This window comes from Eublepharis macularius, chromosome 4, assembly GCF_028583425.1.
Source record: "Eublepharis macularius isolate TG4126 chromosome 4, MPM_Emac_v1.0, whole genome shotgun sequence".
NCBI lineage: Eukaryota > Metazoa > Chordata > Lepidosauria > Squamata > Eublepharidae > Eublepharis > Eublepharis macularius.
The window spans coordinates 173,760,367-173,784,339 of record NC_072793.1 but is presented as its reverse complement, the minus strand read 5'-3'; the positions used below and the strand labels follow the sequence as shown (position 1 = coordinate 173,784,339).

At 46.8% G+C, this 23,973-nt stretch overlaps 1 protein-coding gene across 1 annotated transcript in view; it reads left to right on the top strand.

The window, feature by feature from the left end:
- The first annotated feature begins 898 nt into the window (after nt 1-898).
- LOC129327865 (uncharacterized) overlaps nt 899-23,973 on the top strand; it is a 32,235-nt gene continuing 9,160 nt past the window's right edge. The window contains exons 1-11 of the mRNA XM_054976617.1: nt 899-1,174; nt 2,340-2,806; nt 2,980-3,094; nt 11,281-11,363; nt 11,667-11,793; nt 11,948-13,337; nt 18,322-18,346; nt 19,265-19,405; nt 20,602-21,102; nt 21,295-21,412; nt 23,501-23,964. Coding sequence (XP_054832592.1) covers nt 2,396-2,806; nt 2,980-3,094; nt 11,281-11,363; nt 11,667-11,793; nt 11,948-13,337; nt 18,322-18,346; nt 19,265-19,405; nt 20,602-21,102; nt 21,295-21,412; nt 23,501-23,964 — 3,375 coding nt within the window. The 5' untranslated portion in view covers nt 899-1,174; nt 2,340-2,395. The remainder of the gene's footprint in view (nt 1,175-2,339; nt 2,807-2,979; nt 3,095-11,280; nt 11,364-11,666; nt 11,794-11,947; nt 13,338-18,321; nt 18,347-19,264; nt 19,406-20,601; nt 21,103-21,294; nt 21,413-23,500; nt 23,965-23,973) is intronic.

The window sequence follows — 23,973 nt, the reverse complement described above, 5'->3', positions numbered from 1 at the left end:
AATGAATATATAACTTTAATAACTGGCATTATATAAATTACAGCCACCAGCATCTTGAATACGCTTACTCAATTATATAGTAAGATGTATTGTGTTTTAAATGGTGTGATCTGCCCTGAGCCCACTTGTGTGGAGAGCAGAATAGAAGCATGAATGAATGGGCAAATCCACATTACTCATTCTAAGTCGCATGTTCCCCGCATTCCCCACGCAATCCCGAGTGCCGGTCACATTACCTCATTAAACAGACGCATTTTATTCGCATTTCTCCCGAATATGTGGTCACAGGTTTTCAATGGGAGTTTCACGGTGGCCGTGAACGGACAAATGCGGAATTTACGCGGTTTTTTAAAAAACCACCCCCTTCCTGTCTCTCCGGCCATTCCGAGAGTTCCTATTGGCTGATTCAACTTGCAAGTGCTCCGTAGTCTGCAAAAGACTATTTTTGACTTCATAGCATTGGATTTATTGATTATGCTGTTTCTGAATCAAATCTGGTAGTTTGAAAAATCATTTTGGGGTGAATCCATCCTCAGAATGGACTCGCGAAACTTCCTTTTTAACTGTTTTTTATTTTTTTTATTTTATATTACTGTAATATCGAAATTACGAAATATCGAAATAATGACACTCCAAGGAAGTGAAACTTCAGTAAAATTCAGGCACTGAACTGTCCTGCATAGGAAATGCCCACGAAAGCTTCCCACATGCTTCCAAATTTCCAAAAAAGAAACGGGAGAGAGCCATCAGTGCTGTCAGTGGTGGAAAGAGAGGCATCATTATCTTCAATGATGTTTCTTTATAAGGCAAGATCAAAATAACGGAAAAGCGCTAAAAAAATTTTTAAAAAAATGGGCGGGAAAAAAAGGTCCCGCCCAAAAAAGCAGTTTTCGAGCAGCCATGTGACCGGAGGGATGCATGAGAAAGATGGATTGGAAGCAGGAATGTGAACGAAGAGGAAAAAATCACGGATTGGAGGCAAACGGAAGATATCCGATAAACATGCGGGTAATGGGTGAATGTGGATTTGACCAATGAATGAATGAATAAATAAATAAAAGATTGTTCTCAGCCACAAAAGCCCTGCTTTTTCTTTCAGAACCTGGACCTGTGCGGAGCTCTGAGAAAGGGCTCAGCTCACAAGGGAAGAGATAGTCCTTGAAGAAGCTAGAAGGTAAAGTGTTTGGATCTTCATTGATTAGTTGTTCGAACACTTTTTTTCTCTTAATTGACCACCTTCTTTGGATAGTTACTCTTTGAATTTGGACACCACTTGATGATACATCAACCATGGAATGTTTTTTCTTTAAACATGAATTTCTTTCCATGTTTTTATTTTTCTGTTTGTCCATCATATATTCATAATTTATATGATCAATTCTGTTTTTTGTAGTAATATCATAGTCTATTGGTGACACAATTGGTGAAGTTGGCAGACTTAGTCTGTTTCTACATTGAAACCATATTCTTAATAGTCCATCTCTCAAAAAATGAGTGCCATCTTGTCTTCGAAGAAACCTGTGAAGAAAATATCTCTATGAGCCAATAAGAATCTTTATGGACTAAAGGAGTTAAATGTACAGATTGTCAAATGTTAAGGGAGAACTGGTATAAAATGTTTTTAGATGGTATATTACTCCTAAGGAAATTGAAGAGCTAGTAAGGACTATAGTGGAAGGTGCTGGAAATGTCAATGTATATGTGCAACATTTTATCATATGTGGTGGACATGCAAGAAAGCAAGAAGATATTAGCTAAAAATATATAAAGAGATGCAAAAGGTATTAAAGCTTCGCTTTGTGCTAGACCCCAAAATATGTTATATTTTACCAAGGAATATTAGAGAAGAACATAGTGAACTCTTTAAATATATGGTGACGATGGCGAGAGTAGTATATACAACAAACTGAAAGGTGGAACTCTGTCCTGGTGTGACTGAATGGATGAATAAATTGTATGTATATGTGTCAATGGCTAAATTAACTTCCTATATGCATAACAGGCCAATTTCAGAATTGCAGGAAAAATGGAACTTTTTTTGTCTATGTGGCTGAAAGATAAGAGAGGTTTTTTCTTAAAATGTTGAATATTAAATGGTGAGTATAATGTGTTTTAGCATAATTAAGTGGGGGATGGAGAGGAGAAATATGTAGTTTTAATATTTTGCCTTATATTTTGGTTTTGATATTATGTCTCTAATGTTACTCTGTTATTCTGTTTCTGATATTATGTTTACTGTCTAAGGTCCCTTTGTTATATATTCTGCTTTTGATATTTTTTCTAAAGTTCAGTGATTTTTCTCTTGCCTTTGCTAAGAAAGCGTTTTCTTGCCTTTGTAGGACTTAGGAGCCCTCAGAAAGGACTTGGCAGCTGAGCAAGAAGCTCTGGGGTCAAGATGGGAAATCAAAGCTTGCCTGGGCCAGAAGCAGAAAACGGCCCTGAGGCCATCCCGGCTGGGAGCAGAGAGGAATTCTGGGAAATACCTGTGGGAAAGATCCTGGCTGATGACAGCACCAGCTCAGATGTCCGTTGCCTGCACTTCAGGCAGTTCTGCTACCAGGAGGCTGAGGGGCCCCGAGAGACATGCAGCCGACTCCACCATCTTTGCCAGCTGTGGCTGAAGCCGGAAAGGCACAGCAAGAAGGAGATGCTGGACCTGGTGCTCCTGGAGCAGTTCCTGGCCGTCCTGCCCCCGGAGATGGAGAGCTGGGTCAGGGAATGTAGGCCGGAGACCAGTTCCCAGGCAGTGGCCCTAGCAGAAGGCTTCCTCCTGAGCCAGGCAGAGGGTGAGAAGCAAGGAGGACAGGTGAGGGTCTTTGATCCTGAGAACTCCAACGAACAGAATATTGAAAAGACAATCCAGAAACTCCTCCCCCGTCTAAGTGCACAACCTTTTCAAGGAATCAGCCTAGAGATATTCTCTTCCCAGATGTTTCTCTGCCCTCCTCCTGTTCTAATCCTTCTTCCCTTTCTTTGCAGTCTCGTGGGCTGTCCAGAGGGGCTGATGGAGCAGAGGCGGCACCATCCAATCCAGGGCAGAGGCCGTTCTTCTGGGGAACCAAATGGGAGAATGAGCAAGGTGCCAACTTGCTGGGTAAAGATTCTTCTTACACCTTTCTGCTCGGTTTCCTCCTTTAGTACAAAGGTGCCATTTCTAGGCTGCTTTTTTATTTTCCCGGGAATTCTGAATTTAAAAGATATTTCATTCCAGTCTCAGTTGTTTCTTTAGAATATATTTAATTTCAAATGTATCAGACTTTGTACCTCCATTTTAGCTTTTGGAGCTTCAGCCTAGGTGGAATGTGGAAAGAGCTGGGATAATGAAAGAGGGAAGAAAATACTCTCGTTAATTTCCTTCAAAATATTTGTATACCCACCTGTGACAGGCAGAGAATGGAAATGTACCCCTGAGAGAGGAGCCAATCAGGGCAATGCTATGAATCAGCCAATAGGGGCCAGGAGTCCCTTGCTCACACTATGACTCTTATTATTTGTCAAGGCAGACAACAATTGCTAATTAAAGTTTATTGAGAGTAACACTCAAAATAAACTGACGCAAACTCTGAACAAGGGTGCGTGCGTGCCCAACAAATTTCTTATTCACATTTATACCCTCCCATGGACGTGGTAAAGAAAACAATATTGTTTGCTGCAGTAGAATAATTTGCAAAGGCAAACGAATGGAAAGCAATGGAATTCTGAAGGTTTACAATCAATCTAGAAGAGTGACATGTCAGTAGTGAAAAATATCCCATCATATAAATAAAAGAGTGAGAACTAACAATTGTTTGGCTCCTCTTATTATCAATCAGAGGGGCATATTCAAGGCTGAGAGGAGAGACACTGAAAGGGAAGACTATGGCCTTCAAAAGTTTCCTTCTGGAGCCTGCTCCATCCAAGTTACCCAAACTGAGAGCCGGTTTGGTGTAGTGGTTAAGAGCTCAGGATTCTAACCAGGAGAACCGGGTGTGATTCCCCACTCCTTCACTTGAAGCCAGTTGGGTGACCTTGGGTCAGTCACAGCTTCTAGGAGCTCTCTCAGCCCCACCCACCTCACAGGGTGTTTGTTGTTGTAGGGATCATAATCACATACTTTGCAAACTGCTCTGAGTAGGTGTTAAGTTGTCCTGAAGGGCAATATATAAATTGAATGTTATTATTATTGTCAGTGTCTTTTCTTAGTTTACATAATGTCATAGAACAATACAGTACAGTTTAATAAAAAGAAGAAATTGTTTTGAGGACTGTGTCAGGTGGGACCAGCTTAAAAATTATGCTTTTATAGAAATCAAAGTATATGAGCATGATCCTTTTCTTTAATATCCCATAAATAGATCCCCCTTTTTGGTCCATGCCTCCAGGTCTCCAGAGAGTTGTATGTTTTGTGTGGGTCTGGCTGGGCAAAAAGATAGTCCACGTGAGAGGACAGATTCCTCTGCTTGGCTCAGCTTGTGGCTGGAGAGGTTGATAATGTTGCTAGGTGGATCTGAAGTGGTCTTGTTCCCTGTTATATGCAAGCGTTTTGAGAGTTTCTTCTTCTTCTTCTGTAGTTCAGTAAGTAGGGTGCAATAGATGGTTTCTCTGGTTTGGGTGAAAATCTGCCAGCTCCTGGTTTGTGTAGAGGGATTGTTTTTTATGGAAGAGTCTAGTTCGGAGATCTTTTGCTTGATCATTTGTTGTTTGCTGTACATCAGTCCGATGCTTTGTGGCCACGTGCCCAATAATGGCTTACCAGAGCTTATATAAATGTAAAACAGGGCTGCTTAGCTTGATTGGGACTCAAGAGTGTATATTGTACATACCAACTAATAAACAAAGGGAAAACCCAAACAAAAATAAAATTCCTGGGTAACTAGCATATATAGAGGGCCACACCATTAAAAGGAGCTATACGTACATGTTCCTCAGCAAAAAGGTCATAAAAAGAGTATATATATCTATCTATCTTTCAATATCCATCCACTTAACATAAGTTCCATTCAGAACCATCTAGTCCTTACTTCCTCTGATTTCTTGCTTGCACATATGTCTGGGCCATCACCACCACAGACCTAACACCATACTCCACTTTGATTTCTCACCCACAGAAAATTCAAATTCTACACATTTGGTCAGGTCATACTGGTGTATATAAGTCCTAGGGGACGTATGCTTCCAGTTATATTTTTAACTAGCAACAAAGCCCATTGTGGGAAAAAATACAACAGGCTCTAGAAAACTGGGGCTGGCAGGCGGGCAGGCTGGGGGTGGGGCTGGCAGGGGGCCGAGCATGCCGGCCACCACTGTGCCTGATCGGATTGATCCAAGGATCAGTCCCAACTCCAAGGATCAATCCTAAACTCTGACTGGCAGCCGCTCCCCAGCTAAAACACAAAGGATTATGTCGCCCCTGCAAGCATAACCAATGCACGGTGGCAGCAGGTTTTCTAAGCCCCAAGCCCACTTCATTGGATGCACATTTAAAAATTTCTAGAGTTTGCAGCTCTTTGAGTCTTCACACTCCCAGGTTACCCTATATTGTCATGCACAATGCAACGTTATTTCCCAAGGGAAGGGGGCTCCGGGGGAGAAAAGTAACTTCTGGGTTAACCAGAATTGATTGGAAGGAGGATGGAGTGACAGGTGGGGGGGCACGGTGAAACAGGCAGGCAGAAAGGTCAGAGGGATGCCCTGCAGGGGGCCTTTCACAGCTAGTAGCAATAAACAAAAAGGATGGGGGTGATAGGAGGGTAATGGAGGAGGGGAGCAGAGAAACATTGCGGGAGAGTCGAGCTAGAAGAATTCACTGATTGATTGGAAGAGACAGGCAGTTAATTACTGTAATTCTATTCTGTTTTTAAAATTCCATTAGTCTTTTATTGTTGTGAGCCGACCTGAGCTTGTTTGAGAGGAAGGCGAGATATAAATATGCTTAAAATAAAACAAAGCTCCAGCACCAGCCATACAGTGGGGAAAAGGGGAGGGGGTCATTCGGGCAAGCTGATAAGGAAGAGGGCTGGGGTGGGGAAAGAAGCAGAGCCACCACGATGCCTGAGAGAGTTTCGAGGGAGGGATCGGCCGTGCAGAAACAGAGATCGTGGCCAGTGAGGGGCTCAGGGAAGGGCGGGGGAGAGGGGCACGGGTGAGGAGGGGGGCTGTGCACAAGAGTCAAGGTACCAAAAGCAGCCAGGTGGCAAAGGGTGGCAAGCTCAGGAAGGGGCTGCCAGGGCCATAGAGAAGGAAGTAGCGAGCAGGAGCACTGTTGGAAAGGTGCCCAGTGGGACTGGAGAGGCACCGCAGAGCAAGCAGGAAAAGTGCTCAGGTCCCAGAAAAGAGCGCAGATGCCAAGCGGGCCGCCAGAGGTGGGGGGTGCCCAAGGCGGGCGGGGGGACTGACAGTCACCCAGCTCAGGGTCCCCGCCATGGCTGGCCCCTGACAGCGGGTGCCAACCTACACAGGCTACAGCCACTGCGAGGGACAGACAGAAGGTGTGGTGCTCTAGCCTGGAGCCGGATCGCAGGTGGGTGGTGCAAGGAAGGGGAAGGGACAGGCAGCCGTGAGGCAGGCAGGGTTGGGACTTAGAAGTGCCCCCCCCCAGTGTGTCAGGAGTCCCTGGAGTGCGGAGAGCCGCCCCAGGCAAGCCTGCACCCGCTCAGACCCCTCCCTCCAGAGTTTTATTGCCAGCGGGCAGGCTCGAAGCTATCAGTAAGAGCTAAAGTCCCATGTGCAGAATGTTTTCCCTCGCCTCTTGGGCAGCCCGCATTTTTCAAGTAATCCGGCTGGTTTGAGCACCAGCACTTTCGAAAGTTAATGCCAAGGAGGGCCAAAGGGAAGTTCATAGTGTGGGGCAGCACCTAATTGGGGTGGGGAGAGTGGGTGGGCAGGTTGGGGGGAGTGGCAGGGGGCAGCCGAGCATGCCTGCTGCTGCCACACCTGAATCGGAGTGGGGAGAGTGGGCTGGGGGGGCTTGCAGTTGGGCAGCCGAGCTTGCCCACCAGTGCTTGGCCCGGATTGGAGTGGAGAGGGCGGGCAGGAGGGCTGGGCATTCCCACCTTGGTGCCAACCTCATCGCAGCTGGCAAGAGCTTCAAAGTCGGCTGTCCTTCATTCCCGCTGTGGCCCATCCCGATCGGGCTGGGAAGGGCTGAGCCAACCTGCTGCGGGCCCTTCTGAGGCCACAGAGGTTTGGGAGGCTGGAGGGGGCCTGGAGAGGGCTTGCAAGCAAGGAGAGCTGGGGAGAGCGGCTCGCCCTTCCCGCCCCTTCCTGGGCTCAGTTGACGCTGCGGCAGGTGGCTCACTCTTCACACCCCTTCTCCAGCTCTATTGGGGCTGCAGCAGGATTGTAACTTGGGGGAGAGGGAGGGCGAGCGAGGCTTGCCTGCCACCGCCACTGCCCCCCTCCCCTGAATCACCGCTTGGCAGGGAGGGAAGGTGAGCCGGACCTGCCTGCCCCTGCCCCCACTCTCCAGGATCACAGCCCCAACGGGGCCCAATCTGGCCGCTATGAGCAGGGAGCATTGGGACAGCGCCAGTTCCCTGATGGGCTCCTGCACCCGACAGCGACTGGTTCCGGCCCGTTGGCGCTGGATGGCTGCTGCCAGCAAAGTGACTCTCCTTTCTGCAGCCTCGGGGGGTGGGGCTTGACAGGTCTGAGGCCACCTCGCCGCCCCCCCATTCCGACTGCAAACAGCAGGTAAACCACCCACCCTCCATCCAGCCTCTTTTTTCCCCTGCTAGGGACGTGCAAGAGGGCACCTGCGCAGTGGAATCAATGTGAGTCGTCGGAAAGACGCTAAGAGAATTATGTTATAGGATAATAAGGGGACAAGGAATGAGAACAAAACTTATTTCTGTAGATGCAGGCATTGCAGTGCAAAGCTAACAAGGGGCTAATGCAATTTATAACAATACCACAACATGGCTAAGAGTTAAATATGTATTTGCATAAAAATGTGCACATACCCTTCTATCAATTAGAACAATAAAACCCCATACTAATATCTGGAGAAAAATTTTGTGCAAATTCTTCTCAAGGTAAACTGAAATGTGTCTAACCCATGAAGGAAAGGATTTACTTCTTGAGAGTGTGAAGGCAAGCAAAACCAAGCACCACAGAGATTCGATCTCTGAGTATGCTATACTTTAATAACCACAAGAATAGGCTGGTTATTTCTCTTTCTATAAGTAGTGAAAGCTCCTGTGAAATCTATCAAGAACCTTACAATTTTTTTACATATAAAAAGCAAGATCTGTTTGTCCGTGTTCTGAGACACAGCCCGCAGACTTACCCGGAGGAGGGGACAGGAGACAGCTGGGAGACAGCTACTCAGCCGCCCCAACAGACACCCAGGGTCAGAACCTGCCTCAGAGGGTTAGACAGGGCAGATGGAAGCCAGCTAGCCCCACCCTCCAGTGGGAGGCTAGGAGCCCAGGCAGGGAGAGTGAGGACAACCAGGAGGGGACCAGACCAGAGGGAGAAGGCACAGGAGGCACGGACAGCCAGCCAGCAGCAAGCCTGTCAGCAGTAGAGGAAAGGCTGCACAAGGCCATGCCCCAACCCACAGGCAGGCTAGAAGGGATTAGCCAGAACCATGTGAGGCTGGGAGTAAAGCAGCCACAGGTGAGGCTGCCTGAGGCAATTAGCAGAGAAAGCCTGGCAGCCAGCAAAGGAGGCACAGGTGTGGCTGCCTAGGACAGCCAGGGCCCTGGCCAGAGGGCTGGAGGCGTGGTTGGCAGGTGGAGCCCGGGATGGGTGAAGGGATATAACAGAAGTTCTCCCGCAAGGTGAGGTGGTAAGTTAGGAGCAGGAAGTAGGAAAAGGAGGATGGTGTGGATTGTGCAGGAGCATGATGGAGTTTGGTAGAGTGAGAGAGGAGCTGGAATGAGGAAGAGCGTGGGGGAGGGAGGAGAGGAGCAAGATCAAGCCTAGGGGAGATGAGGAGGCCGAAGGCTTTGCAAGGTGAGAAGAAAGGGGGGCAGCCAGGAATCCATCAAGTTGAGCAGGCCTGCAAGTAGACTGAGAGGGAGCAAGGGTTATGTATACCCCCCCTCCTTTCACAGAGCAAGAACCTGCATTGTCCCTGACGACCTCCCAGAGTCCAGATCAGGCATGCCGGTGCCCGGCATAGTAGCTCCAGGGGAAGAACCTGACACTGTTCTTATCTACTCATTTGGTCCTGGATGAAAAGCATGTTCAATTAAAACTATTGAGACCAATCTATTCCTTCTATTTTTAGGCCTAGGTTTTAATATACGGATAACACAGGTGATGATTTAAATAAACCGCCAATCTTAAAGCATCGGCTCTTTGAGTCATAAAAAATGGAAGGAAGCAGCGTTTTGGGTATTCTAATGGAACACTATATCAAAGGCCAGTTAGTTCTGGTTCTGCTGGGCTATGAGCCTGAATGGAGCCCACGACTAACTGATCATCAAGAATCTGATAGATGGCAAAGTGTCTACAAAAGTCCTTAAAGACTTGGTAGTAATAAAAGGGATATCAAACGTGTGGACAAACTTCCTTCTCTATTAACATGTATATATCTTGGTGTTACAGAAAGCCCTGTGGGAATTAAAAAACCAATTAAACTCACCAGTTGTATGACAGGTGGATCTTGGTCATTCCACACTTTTACCGCAATGTCAAAAACCAGATAAATGAATATAACAACCCCCGAAACAAATTCCTGAAGTCCAAGAAAAAGAGCAGTACTAAAACATACAATTCCTCCAAGGCTTCTACAGGCATCTATAATTTTTGGTCAATGGTAATACTAATGGATGTCTTTCTTGTTACTTGCCACTGGAGGTTACTTGACAATGGTCCAAAGTCCTCTGGAACTACTTGCTGGTCAGTTTCTGAGTTGTCTCCCACGATTGGATTTCCCTCAAGATTGAGCCAGGCAAAGTTCTCCAGTCTCAAATCTGTAAAATGGGTGGTCAAGGGGGTTGGTGACTTTCAGGAGCTGGTCCTGCAGCCTTTCAAGTGTGGGTCACATGGGTCTAGCTCTCTCTCTCTCTCTCTCTCTCTCTCTCTCTCTCTCTCTCTCTCTCTCTCTGTGATCTGAATTTAGAGAGGTCCTCTGCAACACAGGTGCAGCCCAGTCTTTTCCTAATGGACCGTCGCCCAGATGCAATCAGCTGGCCAAATATTGTGGCAAAGCACATAACACCAACAGCAACAACATTAGGTTTATATAGTGTCCTTTGGAACAACTTAACACCCACTCAGAGCGGTTTGCAAAGTATGTTATTACTAGCAACAAAGCCCGTTGTGGAGAAAAATACAATGGGCTCTAGAAAGGGGAGGGAAGGCAGGTGGGCATTGCCACCTCTTCTGATCCCGGTTTTGTGGGTGGGCATTGCCACCTGCTCCGTGCCTCACCACCTGCCTTTCCACCATATAAATTCCAAGTACATGCCAGGAGTTTAAGATCTAGGCTGCCCCCCCTTTGCCCTTGTATGATGCCCCAAATGTAGCATGCCGCCCCAAAACACACAAAAAGAAACAGGGGTGGGTGGACAAACAGCCCCCCACCAACACCAAGAAAAAAAAACACATTAAAGAACCAGGATGGGTCTAGCATGCATGGGTAAATTAGCAAAAGGCTGTGGCAGCCTGGGCCATCAAGGGCCTGAGCCGAGCATCACAAAACCCTATGCAGACTGGTAGAGAACGCAAGACAGAAAGACGAAAGGAAGGGGGAAATTGAAACAAAATATTCTTAAAGGAGAACCAAAGATAATGGGACTAAAGGGGGAGAAGGAAAGGAATACACGGGAGAAAAAAACCCAAGCCCTTAATAACCATAAGGTTCTCCCAAAGGATAAAGTGGCAGGATTTAAGGTGGAATGATGGATTAGTCACCCAGCTGGCTTCAAGTGAAAGAGTGAGGAATCAAACCCGGTTCTGCAGATTAGAGTCCTGTACTCTTAACCACTACACCAAACTGGCTCAACCACTACACCAAACTGGCTATGGGTATTGGAGTACAAAACATAAGCACCGCATCATGGTGAAGTGAAAATCTTACTATGTAATTGAGTAAGCGTATTTCAGACAACTCGTTTATACCCTGGTGCACCACCAGAGTGGTCTGCAGTAGAACAGCAAGAATTAAGCCCAGTAGCACTCTAAAGACCCACAAAATTTCCAGAGTCTGAGCTTTTGAGAGTCAGAGCTCCCTTTGTCAGATACTTGTCTAGATTACCTTAAGCAGCAAAGAGGAACTTACACTAGGATGGGCTCTCTGAAGTACACTAGTCTCTGACTTTTGAAATGCAATCCTTTGCTTTCTCACAGGCAATGGAAGGACATTGGCAGATGGTTCTGGACCTTTGAGCCTTTGTGAGGGCCTGGAAGTGGCCTCTGAGCCACTGGATCAGGTAGGGAAGGAATCTTCGGGGGCATCCCAGGGGCCTGTAACTTTTGCCAGTCCCCTGGGTCCAGGAGGAATGGTGTCTTTTCTCTTTCTGTTGAAATGGCTCACTAGGAATGGCATGGCTGAAGCGATGGATCCTCTACTTAACCTACTGCTAGTCTGAATGGACAATCCTGACCTTGATGGATCTGTGGTCTGAGTCAGCATAAGACAGTTTCATGTGTTCAAAAGAATTTCCACCCACCTGTTTCACTCCCTTTTTGGACTGGGACTTGATCTGTGAGGAGAAAATATTTCTCTCTTTCAGGGGCTGGTGACACTAGAGGAGGTGTCTGTCTCTTTCACCCTGGAGGAGTGGGCTCTGCTGGATCCGGGCCAAAGGGCTCTGCACTGGGAAGTCATGGAGGAAAATTGCAGGAATCTGGCCCATCTTGGTACGGCTCCCGCTTTGCCTTTTGCTGACTGATACGGAACGAAGGAATTGATGCTCTTGGTCTCTCAGTGATCCATTCTGGCATAAGACTGGTACTTTCTATTTCTAAGCATCTCTCTTACTCACTCACCTAGGTTCTTTCTTTGTTCCTACAGGGCATGAATTCCAGAGAAGGGAAGAAGAGCAGAAAAGAGGAACAGAAGGAAAATCAAAGTGTAGCAAGAAATCCATTGCACCTGGAGATACCAATTTCCATGAAATTTCAGTCCAAGGACCAATTAATAAAAGAAACAAAAGCAGTAGGTTCACTCAATGTACAAAACTCTTAGCTGAGAAATCAAGCCTTGACTCACATCAGGGAATGCAAAATCAGGAAAAGCTATTGAAAGAATCAGAGAGTGCGATGAACTCCAATGGAAGAAAAAGCCTTGTTTTACAGGAAGCTCTGGAGGCACAGGAGGAACCACATTTACATTCACAGTGTGAAAAGAGCTTCAAGTGGACCGGAGAAGTTATTTCTCATCAAATGAGACCCGCACGGGAGAAACCATATAAATGCTCAGAGTGTATGAAGAGTTTCAGGGTGCGTTCGGAGCTTATTTCCCATCAAAGAATTCACACAGGGGAGAAGCCATATAAATGTTCAGAATGTGGAAAGAGTTTCAGAAGTAATGACAAACTTAAACAACATCAAAGAACACACAATGGGGAAAAACCATATAGATGCTCAGTGTGTGGAAAGAGCTTCCGTCAGAGTTCACACCTTTGTGTCCATCTCAGAGTACACACAGGAGTGAAACCATATCAATGCTCTGTGTGTGGAAATTGTTTTGGAAGGAAGGAAATTCTTATACAACATCAGTGGGTCCACACAAGAGAGAAACCTTATAAATGCTCAGAATGTGGAAGGAGCTTCAGGCAGAATGCAGACCTTACTTCTCATCACAGAATCCACACACAGGAGAAACCATATAAATGCTCAGAGTGTGATAAAACCTTCACAGAGCGTGGAACACTTAGAGCACATCAAAGAATTCACACAGGGGAAAATCTACATACATGCTTAGAATGTGGCAAGAGCTTCAGTCAGAATTCACACCTTCGTGTCCATCTCAGAATACACACAGGAGTGAAACCATATCAATGCCCAGAGTGTGAAAAGAGCTTCACTCAGAATGCACACCTTCGTGTCCATCTCGGAATACACACAGGAGTGAAACCATATCAATGCCCAGAGTGTGGAAATTGTTTTAGAAGGAAGGAAAGTCTTATACAACACCAGAGGGTCCACACAAGAGAGGAGCCATATAAATGCTCAGAATGTGGAAAGGGCTTCAGGCAGAGTTCGGCGCTTGCTTACCATAAAAAAACTCTCCATATAAATGCTCAGAATGTGGAAACAGCTTCAGAAGGAAGGACAAACTTATACAACATCAAAGAATGTGTAGTGGGGAAAAACCATGTAGATGTTCAGAATGTAGAAAGGGGGGGTGGCTATGGCAGCAATGGAGTCGGGCGCATTTTAGAGAGCTCTGGTCTTCCCTAGCCTGAAATCATGGCGGTAAGCAGCTAAACATTTCTTTAAACTTTGCAAATAATGGGCAAACAAGACTCAGATAAAAAGTCAGCAAGCAAAACAGCCAAAAAGCTGCAGGAATTCTTTAATTCCCTGAGTCAAACAACACCGCAAAAATCAGCTGGCGGGAATAGCGCCAAAATGGCAAATGGGGCGATTATAGACGCCGAAAATCAACCCTCCAAGCCAGATCTCTCCCTGCAATTGAAAGCCCTAAAAATTAGCATGCTTAAAGAAACAGCACTACTTTTATGCCCAATCAATGATCAGCTACTTGAAATCAATTTGAATTTAAATAGCACCACTCAAATAGCTGAATCTGCGCTTGAACTCAGCAACTCAGCACACAGCATTATCAAAGAAATGCAAACCGAAAATAAAAGTCTTCAAGACAGAATCCTCTCACTTGAGATAAACTCACAGCAGTGGAACCTCTGATTCAGAGGCATAGATGAGTCTTTAACTCTTAATGAAGATCTAGTCGCCTGGCTAACTTCATGGCTTGCAGGAGTCCTTGCCCTGGAAGAAGGGGTGGCTCCATTGATCATCAAAGCCTACCACGTAGGTTCAAAGAACAAAGCCAGGAGATATCCTGGAAGAGTTTGCTGACCAAAGAACTCGCAAGAAAATTCTAATGGAAGCAAGAAGCAGAGGTTCAATACTTCTCAATAGCACCCCTATACAAGTTTTCACAGACTTGCCTGGAGAAATCTTAAATAAAATAAAAGAACTCAAAGAAACAACAGAAGCCCTGCAGCAAGCAAGGATCCAGTACAGATGGTTAAATTATACAAAACTTTCTGTCCAGCATCAAGGAAAACATTATATTGTATCTGATTCAGATTCAGGATCTTCCCTTCTATGTAATATTAACTTAAGTGCTGCAATGGAGATTGATAAAACATCTCAGAAGAGGAAGATGCCACAAGAATTCTCGCCAAGTAAAGGAAGCAAGATTCCTGTTAGAAATAACTGTAGAGGAACTGTACTATAAATGTTACGCTTTACAAGAAACATTTTACTAAGTCCTATAATTTAAGTTAGCATTAATTGCCGGGGTTTGGGGGAAGGGAGGATAGAGATCTCCTAATTTCAGCTCACTGTTGTGTTTGTTTATAACTTTAACATATAGTAAATTGAAATTTTTAATTTTAATTCCAACTCCATTTGGTTTGTTTGGTTAAATACCAACAGATGGTGTGTGAAAATTAACACAGAATTAGAATAGCACATATTTAATTCATAATTTGGTTAGAGGTGTGCAATTCGGTATTCTGATTAGGTTAAAAATACCGAATCAGGGCCGTTCTGGTTTTTTTTCAGTATTACTGAAACTTTTTCTGAATACTGAAAAATTTCGGTAATGCTGAAACAGAGATTGCCGAAACAATTCGGCCATTGTTTTCAATGAGAAAACCTTCTCCCGGATTTCCGGGAGTCTGGAGGGGGGGCATCAGAGAATCACCCAAACACAATTGCTGTCAAAAACAGTGATGTGAGTTGTGTTATTTTGTGTAGCAGACTGCTTTCATGCCCTGTTGTGCCCTCCTACTGTGTAACTTAAAGCAGTTAAAGAAATAGTTTTTGACAGCAATTGTGTTTTTGTGATTCTTTAATGTGAAGTGAGATGTGTTATTTTTGTGTAAGAGACTGCTGGCATGCCCTTTGTTGTGGCCCCCTGCTGTGTAACCTAAAGTTGAGCTGTTCAATAAATAAAGTGTTTTTGACAGGAATTGTGTTTTGTGATTCTTTAATGTGAAGTGGGTTGTTATTTTAGTGTAGGGGAATGGTGGAATGCCCTTTGGTATGCCCCCCTGCTGTATAACCTACATCTGTGTTTTTGTGATTCTCTGATGTTAAGTGAGTTGTGTTATTTTTCTGAGTGGGGGACTGCTGGTGTAATGTGTCACAATACTTTGCCTACTTGTACTTTGAAAGTGAGAAAATATTTTTTAAAAAACTTTATTCAGTGTGTGTTTGTGTTTTATTCTTTGTTGTGCAGTTGGTTCCATCATATGGAACAATGGGGTTGGCTGGACAGCCATCTCTGTAGGTGGTGGGGGAATTTGGGGGAGGGTGTCTGTGGTTCAGGTGCTCTTTCACAGGGACAAGCTCACACTCAGGAGTGTGCCCACCATTGTGGCACCCCTGGGCTGTGCATAATTGCCCGGAGAAAGAGAGTTTAAAAGTTCCCATCACAGGGAACAATGGGGGACGGCTGGCCAGCCTGCTCCTGGGGTAGTGGCCAGTGTGGGAATGTTGGGGAGGGTTTCTTTGGGTCAGTGTGAGACTGTGGTGAGGGGAGATTTAAAAGGGGGACTGTATCCAAGTAAACACACTAAACTAAACCAAATCCACTTCACTTTGTTCCCTTAAGGAGGACAAGGGAGCTGGGATTAAAGTAAATACAGGGAAGGTGTGGGTGAGATGGTGCAGTGACCTCCAGCTTGAAGATCTTGTTAGTGATAAAAAGGCAGAGAAAACAACAGCAAACATGCACCACCCTTCAGGACAACTTAACGCCCACTCAGAGCGGTTTACAAAGTGTATCATTATTATTATTTATTTATGATATTTATACCCCACTCTCAGGGTGGCTGACAACAGGGAACATTTTACATTAAAATCATCAACAGTTCCCGATATTTAAAAGTTCAGTGCAATGCAATACAAAACATCCCCACAACAATCACCCTGTGAGAAGACAAAGAAGGTTGTGATGTTCCCCCACCTGCATTGTTTCACAGAATATTTAGAATAGGTAAGGAGCCCATTTGTAGCCTCTCTAATTCACAAGTGTTTCAGAGGTGTGGATGCTTATAGCTGAAAATTAGGACTACTTACACTGAAGTGAGGTTTTCCAACAAAGGGGGGGGGACATAGATTTGCAGAAAAATCTTGATTGCCCCTGGAGGGCAATCTCAACTCCCCTCTGTCTGGAGATCAGGGGGCGGGGCCACCAGCCATGTGACCATTTTCAAGAGGTTCCGGAACTCCGTTCCACCGTGTTCCTGCTGAAAAAAAGCCCTGTGTTTAACTCTTTATATATTTAAATCTGTGAATACTTAAATGTGGAGACAGGAGCCATGAACAGAAAAGACAGATCTTGCTACAAACTTGAGAAAAGCCCCAGAATTGCAGCAAAATCTGACGCCTGAAAAAAACATACTGGGATTTAACCCTTTCCTGCACATAATAGAAGCAGTGCTGTAGCTTTAAGGGAAAGTGCATACGTAGCTGTTAGTAGGCAACCACAACAGTATTGCTGGTTGAAGTCTTTGTTTCTGTCAGTAAGAGGCAAGGTGAAGTGGCAGGGCCCTTTTCAGGGCTTCTTTGGGCTTTGAGGAAGGACTCATCGGGTCTGGCTGGATAGCAAGTGCTTGCTACCATGCAACCTGCATGAGTCACCAAAGACAGGCTTCTTGTTACTTGTCAGGTCTGTTGCCCACTGTCCCGCCATATTGTTATTCCGTGTATGATATGTTGCAATCGCCTCTTCCACCTGCTCCCTGTTGCTTTCCAGATCCCAAGATGAGCGAGCCCTTATCTCGGATGGCTCGCCGCAGCGGCCTTGGGACAGCTCCTTCCGTCCCGCTACTGATGGTATGCGGCCGGAAGAGCCGGAAGGGTGGGGGGAACATGTGAAAGGGTTCTGCTCACTGCGTCATTCTTAACAAGAGACCTATGTACAGCCAGACACCTTTAATTGCTTCTGTGTAACCTATGGACATATGTACCAAGAAGCCTGTGATAGCTCAGTAAAGACCTATTTACTCAAGAGAGCTTGGATTTCTTGCTGCAAGGGTTGGGAGTCCTCTTCAACGTATCCTGTCTTCCATAGACTGACACTACTGTTCAACACTAGCTCCTCCACAGCAGCCAGTGTAGAGTAGTGGTTAGAGTTTCAGACTAGGATCTGGGAGACCTCTCTGTCTGAGGACACCTGGGCCCGCCAAGATCTTGTGTCCTTCAGGTGGGCTAGTAAGATGGAGATGTTCCACCAGGCGTATGGTTGAGGCTATCAGGGATTCCAGCCTCTCTCCCGGTCTCCCCTATGTCTGTAAGGGGGTCTTGACCATCTACCCTCCATATATGAGCGACCATGTGTGGTTAAACCACACCTCCACCTCGGTCAGAGGCTATATGATTTTTTTATACGGTGAGCAGTTGTTTTATTAGAAGGCTGTGTTAAACGGTTGTGATTTTATCTCTGTATATTTTATTTATTGTTGTAACCTGCCCTGAGCCCACTTGTGGGGAGGGCGGGATATAAATAATAATAATTTAAAAATAAAAAATCCCCACTCTGCGGTGGAATCTAGCTGGGTGATGTTGGGCCAGTTGCACACTCTCAGCCTAACCTACCTCACAGGGTTTCTGTGAAGATAAAAGGGAAGAGAATGATGAAAGCTACTTCGGGTCACCACTGTGGAAAAAGATGGGCTATGGGATAACTGATAAATAATAACACAGCCAAAGATAAACATTAAGAGGGTTAGTGGGAAAGAGAAGAAGGAAGTGGGGAAAGGAGAAGATATGGAAGGGGAAATAGTGGGGGAGGGGGAATGAGAAGCCCTTGCAAGTCCCCTGCTCGAGATAGCTTTTTCACAGTCTCCACGCAAGCTGCCAATTAGTTTCCAGGGACAATACAAGGTGCTAGTTGTCCTGATGAAGTCCTTCCATGCTCTAGGACTAGCACATCTGCAGGGTGGCCTCTTCTGATGCTCTGGGCAGATGCGGCTCCAGCCATGGAAGCAAAGCTTTCTGAAGGTGCCGCCACCCTGCAAACCGGGAAGAAAACAGGGCCCTTAGCAAACAGAGCTTCATTTACCAAGTGATGTTATTTACTCCCATGGCATGAACTGCTTCAGGGGCCCATTTTCACACCTTAAGCCTGTTCAAAAGGGAGTCAATGCTTCCTCTCCAGGGCTGTTGGCAACCCTCTGTTCACAGCCAGAAGCCTCCAGTGTTAATGAGTGTAAGGAGGGCAGCACTGAACTCTGGACGGAGGGGAACCAGGTTCTCTACTCAGCCATGGAACTCGCAGTCACCCCTAGCCACTTAGAGCCAAAACACACGAGAAGAAATACCCAGATTCAGCACGTGTTCTCTTACCTCAAGGTTTGCCGGGATCTGTAGGCGTCCTGGAAGCTTAAAGTTTAGCATTTACAGAGCAGCAGGAAGGGAAATACAGGCGCCTGTATTTCCCTTCCCCTTCCTGCTGTTCTGTAAATGCTAAACTTTAAGCTGCCAAGACACCTACACTTCCCAACAAACCTTGAGGTAAGAGAACAAGTTTAGCATTTACAGAGCAGCAGGAAGGGGAAGGGAAATACAGGCGCCTGTATTTCCCTTCTTGCTGCTCTGTAAATGCTAAACTTTAAGCTTCCAGGACGCCTACAGATCCCTGCAAACCTTGAGGTAAGAGAACCCGTGCTGAATCTGGGTATTTCTTCTCGTGTGTTTTGGCTCTTATTCTCCTCCAGCCCAACCTGCCTCATAGGGGTGTTGTGACTATGATCTATGATCATAGGGGTGTTGTGACTATTCATCAGAACCCAGTTTTTCCAGAAAAAAGAGTCACTGCACATTCTCAGAGGCATTGTGACCCCCCCCCCATGACATAAAACGATCCACCCTGAGTGGGAGTTCGGCGGAGGCCCTCTGCACATGCTTGAAGGCCTTTGGGCCGTGGGTTCTTTTCCCGCGAAACGTCCTTTATTTGTGCAGAAGGAGGAGCACTCTGCACATGCTCGGGGGCGCCAAACTTCTGGGCTGTAGCGAGAAGCAATAAAAGGAAGGAAGACGGAGCGCTTCCCGGCCTCCTTTTAGGGATAAGGACAAGAACCAAGCGAGGCCAGTTGACCTGCCCCGCAAACCTCCTTGAATGGTTAAGGGGAGCGAGCCCGGCGTCCCAGAGAAGCACCGGAAAGGGAAGGCCGGAGAGGTGATTTCCTGCCCGCAGTCCCCGCCGTGGGAAAGCGGTCTTTGTTTTTCCCACGCGTGCGGCAGCCTCGGCTCCTCCTTCCCGGCCCGGGTGAGTGAAGGTCGGGCTCAGGGCAAGCGGGCTCCCAGGGCTGGGGCATGTGGGGTGGGTGGAAGGGAAATCGTCAGGCGGGGAAGGGAGGGCGGAGGCAGGCCCCGATCCAGCTCTTGAGAACGGTTTCCAGTGGAAGGAAGGAGCGGAGAGCCTGGATGGGGCGGTGGGAGGGAAGGCTGTGGGCGGGGGCGCAAGGGAAAGCAGGGCGAAAAGGCGGCTGAGCAGACCCCCCTCCCCAGCAGGTGCCTTCAGGGGCGAGAGGAATCGGAGGGGGGTTGGATTCGCACAGCCCAGGGGAGTAAGCAGGGGCTCCCCCAAGTCTCGGATCTGCTTTGCCATCAATAGCAGTTAATTTGTAAAAGATGCGCATTCCTGTGGCTGCAAGCGACCCCCGGGCATTCGGGGTGCAAAGCCCTGAGCAGAGAGCGGCTGCTTCACAAAATGCTCACCAGAAGTGGAAAATGATACCCGAGGGGCCAGAAACTCCTATTCGATTGTTATTTCAAACATTTATGCCTGCATGAAAAAAGTTTGAACCAATGGCAAAATAATGAGTGGTCCTTACCCTACAACCCCCCCCCCCTGTTTTTTTAAGGGCTGGTCAGAAGTCTGTTGGTAAACTGAAATATAATTAATTCTAATCACCACTTGTGTTATTGCTTTAACAGCATGCAATGTACAGCTTATAATTTTGCATATAAAACTACTGTTTGGCATATATTCAGTATTACGAGGGATGCCTTAGTTTTTGACCTAGAATATTGTGAATATGTAAAATACCAGTATCTTGCTTTTTGGCAATCAGAGAGAAAAGTTGGGAGAAGAGAAAAAAGATAATATAGAGAGTAAATCCATAATTCAAAATCATCAATAGCAGCACAAATACAAAGAAAGCAGCATCTAGTAATAACGATAATTCAGGCAGCCACAACAATGACAAAGGTTTAAAAACTGAGTGATAGAAGTTAATAGAATATTACAGAATTAAAGGCTGGCCAGTGAAAATCTCAGTAATAACCCTGTTTTGACTGGGATGCCCCAAAACCTAAAAGGCCTGTTGCCAGGCAAATTGCTATAGAGGGAGAATTTGGGGAACAGGGTGCCACAACCGCAAGGGCCCTGCAACTTCTGGAAGGACTCTAGCACTATTTTCTCTTGCCTTAGTTAGTAAAGCATCTTCTTGGCTTTCGCAGGACCCGCCTGTTTTTTTCTATTGTGGCCTTCAGAAAGGATGTGGTAGCCGAGCAAGGAGAGCCTTTGGCCTTCTTGAATCCGGGGCCAAGATGGGAAAGCTGGACTCAGCTGGGGCTGGGGCTGAAAGAGGCCCTGAGGCCACCCAGGCTGGGAGCAAAGAGGAATTCTGGAAAAGAACAGTGCAGAAGGCCCTGGATGGGGGCACCACCAGCAGGGATGTACAGCGGCAGCGCTTCAGGCACTTCTGCTACCAGGCGGCCGAGGGGCCCCGAGAGACTTGCCGCCGACTCCACGCTCTTTGCCACCAGTGGCTGAAGCCAGAAAGGCACAGCAAGAAGGAGATGCTGGACCTGGTGATCCTGGAGCAGTTCCTGGCCGTCCTGCCCCCAGAGATGGAGAGCTGGGTCAGGGAATGCGGGCCAGAGACCAGCTCCCAGGCGGTGGCCCTGGCCGAGGGCTTCCTCCTGAGCCAGGCAGAGGAGGAGATGCACAGAGGACAGGTAAGGAGGGGTCTTTGATCGTGAGAAATCCACAGAGTTGAACGTTTGAAATACTATTCTAAAACTCCTTCCTCTCCAAGTTGCCCAACCTTCTTATGAAATCTGTCTAGAAATATCCCCTTCTCGTTCCCTTCCCAGGTGTTTGCCTGCTTTGTGCCTTCCCTAATTCCCTCCCCTCAACTGCATTTTCAGGGGCCTTCCAAAGGGGCTGCTGATTTCCCCAAAGCCGAGAAGATGCCATCCAATCTGAGGCAGAGGCTGTTCACCGGGGAGACCACCTGGGAGAATGACGGATGTGCCGTCTCGCTGGGTAAAGAGTCCTGTTGAGCTTTGCCACTTGGTCTCCATCACTAGAATAGGCCTGTCATTTCTGGGATGCTTGTTTGTTTCTGCAGGAGGTCTGCATGAAATAGATGTAGAGTTTCAGCCTCAGTTTCAGAGTGCGTTTACTTTCAGGAGGATAGAGACTGTACATCCACAAGAGCCTTTTGAGTTTTCACTAAGGAGGAGTTTTCTCTGTTGGCAAAATGCTGACTCAGGCCCGTTTATCAAGAATGTTACTTACGGCTTAAAGTGGCCAAATCATTTCAAACGACGGGACCTAAATCCAACTTCTTGTTGGGACTGTTAGGCTGCATTAAACCCAGGGGGTGTGTCCAAAGTCCTTCCCTCTGAGGCAAAATTCTGTTGATATCACAATTATAAGTACAAACCTTTCAGTGGCAGAGAGAGAGAGAGAGAAAATATTGAAACTATGATTCAGATCCCAAAAACGAGGTAAAAAAAGGCACCTCCAAGATCCATTTCAGATCGGAAGCTTGCTCCCTGCTGTGTCTCATTTGGGTTGGCCCCTAATAAAAGGCATTATGTGGCTCGTGTTCTGGATTTTTGATTTGCATAGCTGCAAACAGTTTTTTCTGATCAACAACACCAGAATGTTTAAGGGGAGCAAGTCCGAAATCCTAGAGCAGCAGCAAAAAAAGGATGAGGTGGGTGCAGTCCCTTCCTGCTGCCCATCGCCACCCTGGTGGGAAAGTGGCCTTTATTTTTTTTCCCCCACACCTGCAGCAGGGTGAGTTTAGGAGAACCACAGGGCTGGCTTGGGGACTGCAGCGTGGAGTGGGCGGAAGGGAAATGTTCAGGCACAGAAGGGAGGTCAGATCCAAATACCCATCTTCCAACATTCTCATCTTTCAAACTCATTAAAATATAAATCACAAACACTTGCAATGCTAAGAGCATCCAGTAATAAAAATAATTTAGGTAGGAACAGCAATGACAAACGTTTTAAAGCTTTCCTAAAAGATGCTAAGATACATGTTGATAGATGTTTCAGGTGGGCATCCAGTAGAAGAACATATGCAAAGATGGTGTCTGATAAAGGGAGCTTTGATGCTCAAAAGAATATACTCTGAAAATCTTGTTGATGCTGGACTCGAATCTTAGGTAATAGAAGATGAAATGTTGTATTAAAAGATGGCCGATTAAACTGAATCTCAACAGTGTATCTGTGACGTGGTGCCCCAAAACATAAAAGGCCTGTTCCCAGGCAAATTGCAAAGGCGGGGGTGGGGGGTGGGAGCCAGGGGGCCACAGCCACAAAGGCCCTGCTTTTTTGGGTGGGGGGCTTGATAGAGCAGAGCATCTGAGGAAGGGCTCAGCTCACAAAGGAAGAGCTGGTCCTTGAAGAAGCTAGACCGTAAAGGGCTGTGAAGGGAAGAATAGGGCCTGGAAGCGGAGCTGCCTTTTTCTCCCTCTCCCATATTCCCAGAACTTAGTCCCCCAATGCAATTGGTGGGAAGATGATTCAAGAAGGAGGAGGGAATAAAAGACCCATCTTCACTCCTTTGTTTCCAAAGTGGCGCCCAGTTCCATAACCTCATCCATTCCTCCACCCAGCAGCATCTTCTGGGAGAGGTCTGGTTTGATTCTCATGTGCAAGGTCTTATCTGGTTCATTGCAGTAGGTCAGGGGTCCTCAAAGTGGTGCCCATGGGTGCTCTTGTGCTTCACTTGCTGGTGAGTCGGCGGCATGGCGCAGCGAGGTTGACTGCTTCAAGAGACTTGTCTCTGTCAGGAAAGTCGAACCCTGTGGTCTGGGGGCTTGGGAAGTTTCAATCGCAAACACCCTTGGGTCATCTAAGAAACTTCCTTTGTCGGTTATAATCTCTGCCCAGAATATAATTTTTACCTCATGCAGCCATTAAGACTCAAATCCAGGTTCTTTTGCCGTCTTCACTCAACTAATGATATACTTATAGGATTTGTTGTCTGAGGCTATGATGCTGGCCATGAATGTGGAAGTCTTTAAAAGTGGGATAGATGAGTTCACGGATGAGAGGCCCTGATATACTGCAGTGTTCTTTTGCCTTTGCTAAGAAAGTATCTTGGCTTTGCAGGACTTGAGAGCCGAGCAAGGAGCTCCTCTTGCCTTCTTGGGTCTGCGGCCAAGACGGGAAAACAAACGTCAGGTGGGCGTGAAGGAGAAAGAGGCCCTGAGGCCATCCAGGCTGGGACCAGTGGTGAATTCTGGGAAAGGTCTGTACCAAAAGTCCTGGCTGATGACACCACCAGCTCAGTTGTTCGTTGCCTGCACTTCAGGCAGTTCTGCTACCAGGAAGCCGAGGGGCCCCGAGAGACATGCAGCCGACTCCACCATCTTTGCCAGCTGTGGCTGAAGCCGGAAAGGCACAGCAAGGAGGAGATGCTGGACCTGGTGCTCCTGGAGCAGTTCCTGGCAGTCCTGCCTCCGGCGATGGAGAGCTGGGTTAGGGAATGCAGGCCGGAGGCCAGTTCCCAGGCTGTGACCACGGCAGAAGGCTTCCTCCTAAGCCAGGAAAAGGATGTGAAGCTAGAACAACAGGTGAGGTCT